General features: G+C 34.0%; 1 protein-coding gene across 1 annotated transcript in view; it reads left to right on the top strand.

Moving 5' to 3' along the window:
* The first annotated feature begins 6,109 nt into the window (after positions 1-6,109).
* The window catches only part of LOC113232056 (disintegrin and metalloproteinase domain-containing protein 10), a 123,576-nt gene continuing 116,886 nt past the window's right edge, over positions 6,110-12,799 (top strand). Inside the window, exon 1 of the mRNA XM_026466681.1 lies at positions 6,110-6,447. Within this exon, the coding sequence (XP_026322466.1) occupies positions 6,387-6,447 (61 nt within the window). The 5' untranslated portion in view covers positions 6,110-6,386. The remainder of the gene's footprint in view (positions 6,448-12,799) is intronic.

Genomic DNA, 12,799 nt, shown 5'->3' with positions numbered 1-12,799 from the left:
CCGACGATTTTTTTTTAAACAGACCAACGTTTCGGTCCCTTTACAGGTCCCATGGTCACGGCTATCTGACCATAGCCGATTTGGGATTGTTCAGACTCCACATGTTAGAGCTTTTGAAATATTTATTTACATTTGATATATTTATTTATAGTTTTATTATAGACTTTGTATGTATTAATGTATCAACATTACTTAATATATATGTATTCGTATGTACATTTGATTTATTAAATTTATCTGTATATTTATTGAGTATAGTATATTCCATATCTTTACTTATCTGTTTTTAGTGCCACCCCAAAAACCAACTTTCCTCTCAGATTTTTCAAAGGTTAGTTGGAAGAAATCTCTTTATGTGATAAGCTCGCCTTTGTACACAAATATTTAAATTGTTTCTGAAAATTTGTAAGTTACTTTGTGGTACAATAAAGTGTTTAAATAAAATAAATAAATAGCCCGAAACGTTAGTTTGTTTGAAAAAGCAAATATACGAGATTTTGATCCGAAAAAATAGTTTCGTTTCCTATATGTAACAGTCGCGAAAACTAAGAATTCTTATTAGGTTTTTTCAGTTTACAAATTAGAAATTTCTAATGCTTTTAATCTATATATAACTTAGACATATGCTGAGTCAGCGCTCTTTCTGCTGTGATGACAAAATTTTTATGGTTTTTATTTCTGAATATAATTTCTGCGTATTTATTATTAATGAATAAATATGGTCAGGGCTGGGCAAAAATTTTAGATAGTAATTTAAATATAAAAATTCGTATTTCAGTTTACAAATAAACAATTTACAAGTAATTCAAATAACGCCCAGACTGGCCAGTGACTCCTCGTACGCCGTGGCTTCTCAAATATTGCAAGCGAAATTAATGGTGGCAGTCATCAAAATATCGATTTAGTTGATTTGATCAACAATTTATTTCCCTGACTGTACAAAGCGTAGATAGGTAACTAATAAAAAAATACAAAATTTATTATACTGTTAGAATAGGGTCATTTCTCTTGTGATTAATTCTAATCAAAGTTTTCCTGGTCTAAAAATAGTCAAATGAGCCTAATCTATTGTGTACCGTGATGGCGGTGCCGTGCGCCGACTTCGTATTTTTTTCGTAAATAACGTGAAACGTTAAAAGGCATCCGTGCCCAGCAGTGAGATTTTTATGGATTGTTGATTGTGATGATGATAAAAGTCGATCTAGTGCTATATTTTTACTGTATTACGGTGGGCCACAACTATTCTTCCTAACTATGTTTTTACCTCGCGACGTATACATAACGTTCAAAGTAGTTTTAAGAATTGTATACCTTGCTGTGTGACAGAGCGCACTATAGACAGCGTTGTTACTAAGTAGCAATTTCGTCCAATACGTAATATAATTAAGGTACTAAATCTGTTAACATGAATAACAGACTTGATTCATTACTAAACCCTAATTCTTAGTGAAACTAACTAGTGTCACTAGTTGGTTGCTCAAATATTTTTAACTACTTTATTATATAAAGGCTTTTATACCAACGTGAAATTATAATATAGAGATCTATTGTTAATATGCTAATTCATATGAATAAATCATTGTTTTATAGAAAAAAACATCGTTTTTTAATTCTCTACATACTTACCATACATACAGAATCGAAACTAGAGGCTTGCTAACTTTTCCACCAAAATTAGAACATTTACCATTCTGAACAAGATTATTTTTTATACTTACTTCATATTACAATATATTATAATTATTTCATTCCAACTGTTAAATTTGTATCCTTGCCTGGAAGAAATTGCTACTTAGCAATAAGGCCGCCCGTTGTACTTTATCTTACACTGTGATACTTACATTACTGTTCTGTTTTGTCATTGTAATTTTTAATGTACAATAAAGAATATTTCATTCATACATTATTTTTTATTTGCTTTTGCCTTTTTCATTTGATTGCTTTTGTCCGTACAGTTAACACTTTAGTTCAAGTTATACATTTTTGTTCGAATACCACCTCGATTGCAACGGAACAAGATTCATCAATGTGTAGCTTGATATGCTGCCGTCCGTATCTCTATCAATATATATTACCTAATTAAGGTGTTCCACTGCTATGTAACATGGATCGGAATATAATTATATTTTTACCCGATTGCGGGAGGGTTATGTTTTTCAAGTGTATGTATGTTCATTTCTGTTTCCCTGTACAGCCTAAACAAATTGATGGATTTTTACATATGAGGTGTCGTCAAATAGTTTAGTAGCAGTAGAGCTCCTTGTCACGAGTTCGTCCAGGGAAGTACTGCCACCTTATCTATCTCTGCCGCCAAATAGTAATGTGTTAATTACTGTGTTCCGCTTTTGAAGGGTAAGGGTGCTGGTGAAATTACAGGCACATGGGACTTGTCAACTTATGTCTCAAGCTGACAGGCGCAGTGACAGTGCGCCTCAGATCTAAGCCATTTAGAGCTCTGAGTGGCACTGCAAGTTATGTTATGGACAGGCGTGTGGCGTACCATCAGGCGCACGAGCCGTCCGTCCGTGTTCGTCCCGTCTTAAAGATTCGTCTGGATTGTGGGAGTGTCATAGGCTATAAAAAAATCACACTATTTTGATTGGGGATTAGTTTTTTTTTATCTTTCCAGCTAACAATTGTTTTTTAGTAGTAATGGCTAGGTAAATATTTATGCAGTCGGAATTTTGATTTTTAAACAATTTTTAGACTTCTTAAAAGTTACTAACTTGCTGCATTCAAAGATTTTTTAAAGTTGCTTGTCTCATCTGGAAACCGAACCAACCAAATATTTAAAAAAATCTTGTATGCCAACCGAATAATGATTAATTCCTTTTAAGTAATATAGTATATTACATTAAAAGAACACCGCGAAATTTTACATTAATATTTTAGAAAATGCATTATAATACATGCACGCCTCAATGACAGTCGGGAAAGAGCCGGACTCTTGATGATTGATAATTTTTTCCTTTTTTTCCTTCCTGAGTCGGTACATGTGGACCGACTAGGTGGCCGGCGAGGTCTCCAAAACTGTTTGATTTCTTTTTCTAGGGATAAGTGAAAGATTTAACAAGGAAAAATTGGACAATGTTGACTAATTAAAAAAGGAACTCTATTATTATAGTATTATTTCGAATATTTATCTAAAGGCAATCTGTCACTATTTTTATTTTTTCATATGTGGATCATATGTGGATAAGGTATGAACATCACAAAACTATAGGCAGATGGCGCATAGACAACAAGCGATGTGTAAACGTAGTGCTTAAATTCTCTTTGGCGATGTGATGTGTGATAGGAAGGGCACTGTAGTGGCCATGCGCATTTGTGTGCGTGTAAGATTGCCAGATGCTGCGGAAAAGCTCCCGCAATTTTTCCAGTTGCTATCTATAAGACTAATGTTACAAACCGGAACTGTTATTTTTGTAATATAGGTACATACATAATTGGTATTTGGAATTGGATATCAAATAAATTACATGCAATATAAGTTAATATTTTAAAATTAATTTTTAATTACTTTTAAATTTCATTTAAAAAAGATTTATTACAATCACAGTTACATGATGTATAACGCATAACAATTATTATTATTATTTCATTTATTTATCTTCCTCCGTTTTTGTTTATGGGGTTTTGGCCAGAATGCTATTTATAGAAGAAAAAGATGTAGGTATGGGATTATTATAATGTTACTTATTTAGTAATTTAATCGAGTTCGATGGAAGAATAGTACAAAAGTTGTACTTTTGCACTATTCTCCCACCTGTTTTTATCTTTATGACTTCTCAGTTTAAATTTTAGCGGGTTGATGAATAAGTGAATGAACCTACACCATCTAAAAGTTTTTTGTGCCTGTATGAATGAACCAACAAACCGTCGACGGTGTTCGGATACATGATATTTTGTAACGGCATGGCAGCATTCGATCTCGTGCTGTGAACCCGCTGTACTGCTGATAACTTGGTAAACCCTAAAGTATGTACATACTTAGTGATTGTAATCTGCCCAAATAATTGAATCTGTTATTTCCTGAAAAACTATTTTTCAATAAAAAAAGTTAAAATTACTTTTATGTAAACTATTAAAACGGACAAAATCATATGAATTAGTGTATGATTAAATTAAATAGTGCTAGTGACACTGAACAAAAAGATTACATGATAAAAGTGTCTTCGCCTTAATAGATGATAACAAAATTGCCAGTGGATGAATTCTTAGTTTAATTTGTTTAAAGTGAAATGTAAATTACTTATTAATTAGACTTGTATTTCGCTACAATGTAATATATTTATGATGTACATACTTTATTGGTGCCTTGTAAATAAATGAAAAAATTGTTATGGTTTACCATCAATAATATTTTCTTCCTCACAGCAACGACGACAACAACGCGGCGCCGACGCGACGGCGCGACAATAGTATTTATTACTTTATATTATCCAAATTAATTAAATGTTGGTCACCGAATTTAATTATTTTCATAATATTTTGATTTATTGAAATGTACTGAAAATGAAATGTATACTGCATAGTTTGATCAAATCTTTCAGATGAGAAATGTAAGAGTCTTTTTTACTAACGTAACTCAAATCACAAATATTTTCTATTCAACACGTGAAGTAAGATTTTTGTTCCTGTGTTGTAAGAAATAAAATAAAATTAGTGCACATATTTTTTGAGATAGCGATTAATAATATTCATCTTAATGTTAAAATATTACAAAACATCACTTTCCGGTGTATGAAAGGCAATCTTTCAAAAATAAAAATATTTTAAAGTAGCCGGTGAGAATGCTGAAAGACTTAGGGTCGTATTCCAGAACTGTACTCAATGCTAAAGTCAGTATTTGAGCAGACTTGAGTTTGATTTCAAGCACTGGAAATACTACCCTAACGGCAAGCACTTGAGTATGACTTTCAGTGCTCACTGCAGTACTCAAGTCCTGACTCGAGTCGTACTGCATCTGCATGGTCGTATTTCCAGTGCTTGTGTTGCACTGGCAACACAAGCACTGGAAATACGACCCTAATGGCAGGGACTAGAGTATAATTTCGAGTGCTTTAAACCACATTCAAATCCTGACTTGAGTATAATTCAAAGCACTAGAAATTCTACTCAATGCTCAAGTCAGGATTTGAGTATGGTTTAAAGCAATCATACTCAAATCCTGCCTTGAGCATTGAGTAGAATTCTAGAATTCGACCCTAAGGGTCGGACCCTTATTGTTTAAGTATGTACTTAGCTGTTTTTAAAAGGATGTGATATTTGCTCCTCTAATCACAAACTACTCTGTGCTCTAACCTCAAGAAAATTTGGCAGTTTGGTGACGTGCTCATAAAATATTTTTATTTAGATCAATGATTTTAAATTATATAATTGATTTATAGTAAAAATAATAATGCACTTTATTAACATAAGATTACAAGGGATATCGCGAATAAATATATAAATGAAAATAGAATATATAATAGAAGAAAATACAATTATTTATGGCTAACAAACTAATTATTTATGGCTGTATTATTAAGAAAATTTGCATACGAAACAAAATATTGTCAAAACACAAAATTGTGGAATAGAGTAAACACGATTTGAAAATTAAAAAAAGAACTATATCAATTTAAACATATTCTCGTATAAAAATATGCACTATTAAGTATTATCTGTCTAAATAAAAATAATCAAATTATTCGCAATAAGGTCTATTCGTATTTTTTTTAAATTATCAAATTGTGTTTTCTCAATGCCACACATTGACTTACAATTATAATGCCACAGTACGTATTTGATTTAACGTGCGAATTAATAAATGAATTATAAATTCGCAATAATTCATCTCTTGACAGTTTGAATCATAAACGCTCATTTCGCGAGTCATTATTTAATGGTCTGTCCTTGGCTGAGCTGTGTGTATCCGATCATACCCCAAATCCATAATTTCCAATGTTTCCAATATGTCAGACGGTCGAGTGTAAAGTTGTCGAAAAATTAGTTTTTAATTAGTAATTAGGATATGGATAGGACGTTGTTAAACAAACAATACGTTGGACAATAATGTGATTATGTGGAATTGTTGGTTGTTTGTGTTATGATTTATGTTGCCGTACAGGACTTAGATTGGTCCGCCCTTATGACGGAAACAATTTTGTTGTTATTTATTGTTTCCAACACAAGTTTCGACTACTTTGTAAATGGCATTGTTAGTGTTTAATTAGTTGTGTACAGTGTGCCGAGATTAGGATTTAATGTAATGTAAATAAAAAATATTTAGTGAACGCGCGCATGCGATTCTGTCAAAAACAGACAAAGGTTTTGTGTGATGTGAAAATCAGCTGGATGTGCAATGACTTCGTGATATTAGAAGTGTGTTTTTGGAAGCGACAATGTTTAGTGAAATTGGATATATTGCCTTTCTGCTGCTCGCCTTGCCGTACATCGAAAGTGGTAAGTGCCTGGCGATGTCAATAATTTCGTTTTCGTAAGACCTCTACACAAAAAGCCACTTGGTATATCCGTATTCGATAATAACGACGGTATGCTTTCTCCATCATGTTTCTCAATTCACACCAAAGTATGACTGGCTATGTAGCAGAACATACAAAAAAAATTAGTAATACAGAAAAAGTAAAATACAAACCATTATTTAAGAAGGTTGAAGTCATCAACACACACCTACTCATTGTGGCTACTGAGAAGTGTAATAATAATAAATAAATCCCCATCTGTCCGTAATTGTTATGGAAAGAAAATGCTGTAATTCATGAATAAATTGTGTATTGAGTTCTTATCAAGTTCTTATAGTTTCATTTCCTGTACAGGTTTTTTTCTGAACGATTTACAAAGTGGTATCAGAAATTGGTGTATTGACTAGTTCTTTCTAAACTGGAGCATTAGAGATTTTAATAGGTTAGAAATTTCTGAGGATCTACAATAGTAGATCACAATTTTCGTATTTTAATACTTATCGACAAAGCCTAGCAATGATCTTCTTTTAATATAGTGTTTTTTACTAAACAAAATTAGTTTCATGCATTAAAGATGTACTTCCATACAAACCTTTGCCTGTGTTTTCTTTATATGATAAATTGATAAAAATACCATGTATGCCATTTTGAGATTTAAAAATCGCTGATAGTTTGACTAGTTCTATGGCCCAACACGTAGCATTACGGGCACTTGATGAAGCTTGAAGAAGGATTTGATTACTGAACTGAACACTATTCTGAATTGGTTCTGGTTCATCAGTGATGATGTCAATTTTGTTACTCATAGCACGGAAAATTAAAATTAAATCTCGTCTGCCTAATCTAAATTATTGCTACTGGTTCAATAAATATAAGGGTCAGAGAGTTCAGTTATTATAATTGTCCTTATATATTTCTTTATATAATTATACAACTATGACCACATACATTGTGTAATTAAAATATAATCAAATGTACATAACAATATACAATTTTTCCTTATCGAATATTCATATTATATATTTAGCGACCTCAGTGGTCTAACGGTTTAAATTGTGGATTCTGGATGCGGAGGTCCCGGGTTCGATTCCCAGTATGACCGACTTGGGAAATGAACTTTTGTAAACGGGTACTGGTCTGAGTGTTCTGGGAAGTGCCCCAGAATTCCGTTGCTCTGGTACTCATAGTACAGCAAATTCCCTACTTTGAGACCAGGCAATTGGTGTGTTTGTGTGAAAAAAAGTAAATAAATCTGACTTGTAATCATGGTGTAGGTATGTATCAGGCTTGTACCTGCTTATCTACTTGCGGGTATTTTGTATGTGTTACTCTTTTTCTCCTATTACAAGAGGTCATAGTTTTGCTAATATTTTGGCAAGATCTTCAGTCAGCAATATACACTTGAAATCTTTGATTTGTCTGACTGGATATAAATGAATGCTACAATTAAAGGAGGTAGTGAAGATTAGAAGTAATGCATAAGAAAACACCAATTCTGAAATGCTTGGCTTGAGATTTATATAACAAATAGTTGATGGAAAATTGCAGGTAGAAGAAGTACATTTCTTCGGAGTATTCTAAGCACTAAAAGAATAAGTAATTTAGTGACAATGTTGAGTGGTAAATGAATACATTGTTTTCTAACATTAACATATAATTTTGCTACATTATACATGTTGCATCATACAGTGCATTGTATACAAGTAAAAATGAAACAAAAAGTCAACTGTAGGGAAATGGCCTTTAAAATATTTAAAATTTCGTTCAAATTTGAAAAAAGAAAAGTCTATAACAACATTATGTTACATGTAATATAGTAGATGTTTACACTGTATGAAACTGCTGGGGCTAGAATACAATAAAAGTCCATAATCTGAGAAAGCTCTTATCCTGATAACTACTTATTCTTGGATTTGTTTTCAAGTGTAAATTTATTTTACCTATGGAATAAAATAATCTTTGACTTTGACTTTGACTTTGGAATGTTTTTATCACGTAATGAACTGTTTTGGTCCTAATTTATGTGTTCAGTCTATACAAAGCGGATGTAGATTTATACTTTAGGAAGTTCCCCCACCCAAAAAGATTGTGATGAAGAAATTAAACTGTCAAAGTTACTGCATACAGTGTGTACTTTAAAAACTCATCATCATCATTTTCAGCCCTATATTACCCACTGCTGAGTAAAGGAGGCCTCCTTTTCCTCGTGCCAAAGTTTTCCAGCTCTGTGCATCTCTGGTCCAAAAAAAACTTATAGCATATTATGTGTATTTTTCTTTCATGATAACATTTAACTAAAATTATACTTCTGACCATTATCAGATTATAAATAGCATAGATTTAGTATATGATAAATAGTATTCTTATTCCATTACTGAGTCTCGATTTGCTGTATTTCTCTTTTTATTTCATCTTGTTCTGCATCCACATTAAATCCATGTAATATTTCACTCAATCATTATTCATTTTCGTACCTATTCAATTTTCTGAATAATGTTAAAATTATAGTTCCAGTAATAATATTAATAGTAAATTATAAGTAAACGCTCAACATACATTAAAAGCACATAATTGATAGGTATCTTGTACTACTTTCGCCGTCTCTTGGTAGCATCTATACACTTGTTGCGAAAAACCAGTTCCGAATTCGTAAATCATGTTTGAAGCCTTAGATACGAGTATTGCGAGCTCTTTTCTATGTCACACTTTCCTCGCATAACCACTTAAAGATTTTTATGCGAGTGAAAAGGCGGCGGTTCATTCGTTTCAATATTCTTTATTTAAATCACATACCTGTAAACACACGTTTATTTCTAACAATCAACACAGAATGTAACAAAAATAAATTCTATTAGTTAGTAAGGCTAATAACAGAACGCCCCGTGTTACGCAGAAGGCAGTCAGTAAAATTTCTTTTAACAATGAAGGTCATAAAAGTAACAGGCGACTACTTCTTTATTAGTAATTTCTTCTAATTTCTTCAGCAATGAAAGGTAGTTATAGCCTAGTGGAAATAATGCTTTATTTTTATAAAAGGTATTGTTCGATTTTTCTACAGGCCTGCATTACTGAATGTGTATAATAATTTGCTAATTATTATTTGTGTTAACGGTGAAAGTAAACGTCACACAAAAATGATGATGCCGTATTGAGCTAGTGTGGTGGAAGTATAAGAGATCTCTCCACGACAATGCGTTGATGACGTGTTAAACGTCTTCCGTACGTAACGTAATTCCTGATATCTACGTCCATCTCAGTAAAATCTAGATTGTCAACATAACGTCGGGGATAGTGTAAATCCGCGTATGTAGTATTGGTAAAATAATAATAATAATAATAACGCACACACTCAACATAGCCCCGCACTAGGGAAACCCTGTGTCGCGTGTGCCATGGACACATCATAGACAAACACAAATTACACCCAAACTCACGAGAGAAATAAATGTAGGCCATTTCAATGGCTACGACTTTCATTTTTGCACAGTAATAATTAATTTATGTTGTCTAAGGACTAATAATAATAGATTCCTGTAAATCACGCTAATTTGGTTGCCACGACGTTTACGCGGATTTGACTTGGCGTCTAAATTACCAAAATGGAGACTCATAATCAAATGCTAGTTACGCGTAATTGCACTACCTCCGACGATAAGAATCTATTTACTAAAAAAACTGTCTTGGTAATCAGTTAACATTCGAAATTTAACAATCACAGCGTCATCCCATACGCGACTATTTCGCTACCCACTGCGACTGTATACAGCCGAATGGCCGGGAGGAAATATCCACTTTATAATATCTATTTGCATTCATAGGTTACGCTTGTGACGATCAGTAACGTGGGAGTTCAATACTTTGACCTAGCTCCTACACTTATAACGTATTTTTGCACTTCATCTGCTACATCCTTTTTTGGTCTCTTTGCTTTATTAAAGTTGTAGTCTGATATGTATAATTGTTACAATTATCCATCAAGGATTTTTACAAACATTGACGTGGTTACGTGTCGGCCTCGCCGCAACGCAAGTTGATTTATTCTTGCCCTGTCCTAGTTACCTGGAATCTAGGGTAGATCGTGTGAAACAGCCAGCAAAATGGTCCGTTTTCGGCTATTCCTGTTGTGAACGGCGTCGGTAAAAGTGAGAGAGAGGATCTCGTATACCCTTATCTGTAGGTATTATTACGCCTTCAAGAACAATGTTCGCTGTCTGGCTATCCGACAAGAGATATTTTTCTGAAAGGGCCGTTTATCCGACACGAATGCCCCGAATCTCAACAAAGTGCAAACACAGCTGTCGGAAATTTATTTTTAAAACAATATAACATTTAATTTCCTTATGCTTGATTTTTAAAGTGTTGGAATTCGTATTTTTTACTATTGTATTGTCTGAGCCAACAAGTGGATACATGTTTGGTTACTTAGTATTCTGATTCATCTGTTTAGATTCTATTAAGTGTTTTCTTTATGTATTGTTTTTACAATGGTGCAGACATATTCATTAATGATCAAAACCCCTAAATAAATCAAGAGTACAGTCAAGAGCACATCACGCTTGACACTTTGTACTTTGGACCGCTCTTATCGTAAGCGGGATAGAGTTGGATTTAAGTCTTAAGTGTCAAGCTTGACGTGCTCTTGACCCTGTACAAAGAAATCTATAAAACTCCCTACAATAATCATAATAATTAGAGATGCTCCGAATACTCGTTTGCTACTAGGTACTCGGTGTGCTCAGCTGTTTTTTTACTACTCGTACTCGGCCGAATAACTCGGTTCATGAGAAGAGTACTCGGTTAAAATAAAGCATCACAGCTATATATAGCTATATAGACTAATAAAGTAAAATCAAGAATATATTTAAAATAATCAAAAGAGATTTATTATTAGAAATTCTAGATAATTGCAACAATTTGGAACAATTAAGTAATTTAAAAATAAAGTTTACATTATTAATAGTTAAAATTTAACAAAGGCAAGTTATGATGTAGGAATACAAGGCTTTCTGCGCGTTCAGGTAATAGTCTGTTCCTTTTTTCTTCATACACATTACCCTCTTCGGAAAATAACCGCTCGCTATATACAGTGCTTGCAGTTGCACATAAAAACACTGGTACTAACTGTGCCAGTTTTGGATATCTTGTTTTATGCCCTGCCCACCATTGGAACTCTCACCAAGGACTCTGCACTCGCGACAATAAACTTCATTGACATATCGGTTTAATTCTAGAGCAATGGGACTTTTAGGATCATCGCGTTCCGGTTGTTACGAACAGAGTAACTCGGCTGAGTACTCGGCTTGGCAAATGTTAAACCGAGTAATATTCGGTACTCGGTTACTCGGTAAAACTTGTACTCGGCGCATCTCTAATAATAATAATATGTACCAGACAAACACACCAATTGCCTGGTCTCAGTTCTCAAAGAAATTCCTTGTACTATAAATACTAGAGCAACGGAATTCTGGGACACTTCCCGGAACACCCAAACCAGTACCCGTTTAGAAAAGTTCATTTCCCAAATTGGTCATACCGGGAATCGGACTCGGGACCTCCGCATCCCGCGCCCACAATGTAAATCATTAGACCACGGGATCGTCACATAGAAGTATAATAAATTGTTTTTTTCCTGTATCAGTATTCCACCCTAGGTGACTTTTCACTGGTTTACTCACACTTTGAAGGCCACCCTTCAACCCACGCTCGACTAAATCTGTGACATATCAATTACTGCCAATTAAAGGGGTTAATTAAGCGGCTTTCTAATTTCATCAAAAGATGAGATCCTTGGTTCAGAATGCCGTTATCGTCTGATAGTTATTGTTGTTTCGGCGATTGCGTAATTCCGTTGTTTGCTCTTATTACGAATAAACACACACTGTAATATTGCACCGTTTAAAACCGGTTATATCCTTACGCTGCTACATAATGATAAAATTTAATTAAATTCTCTACATACCTACGCTTGATATCTCTAAAATAACCAAACATACTTTTATGTTAACCATTTTCATAAACCTATTTAGTAACTCATTCGTCATCGTCGGCGCAAGAGTTGACGCATCGCGTTGCGCGCGCGGTGTGACGGTGTGGTCGGTGACGGGTGCGTTCGTTGAACCGGCGAGGTCACGACCATCGTGACGTGTGCGGCTTACAAACTCTTTCCGCAGTTGCTACCAACTCTGAGCCAACCCGCCACTCCGCCAGACACTCAGACAGCGAGGAACACCGCCTGACAAATTGCGCCGCACGTACCAAAGCCGACTAAAACCGATTTCGCGACTTCTAGCTGTTTAAACCTATTGGAAAAGTTTTAGCGCTAAAACCGATTT

The sequence above is a fragment of the Hyposmocoma kahamanoa genome, unplaced genomic scaffold (genome assembly GCF_003589595.1).
Source record: "Hyposmocoma kahamanoa isolate Upper Pololo Valley unplaced genomic scaffold, ASM358959v1 66, whole genome shotgun sequence".
NCBI lineage: Eukaryota > Metazoa > Arthropoda > Insecta > Lepidoptera > Cosmopterigidae > Hyposmocoma > Hyposmocoma kahamanoa.
The sequence above is the reverse complement of the archived record's forward strand: the minus strand, read 5'-3'. Positions and strand labels throughout refer to the sequence as shown.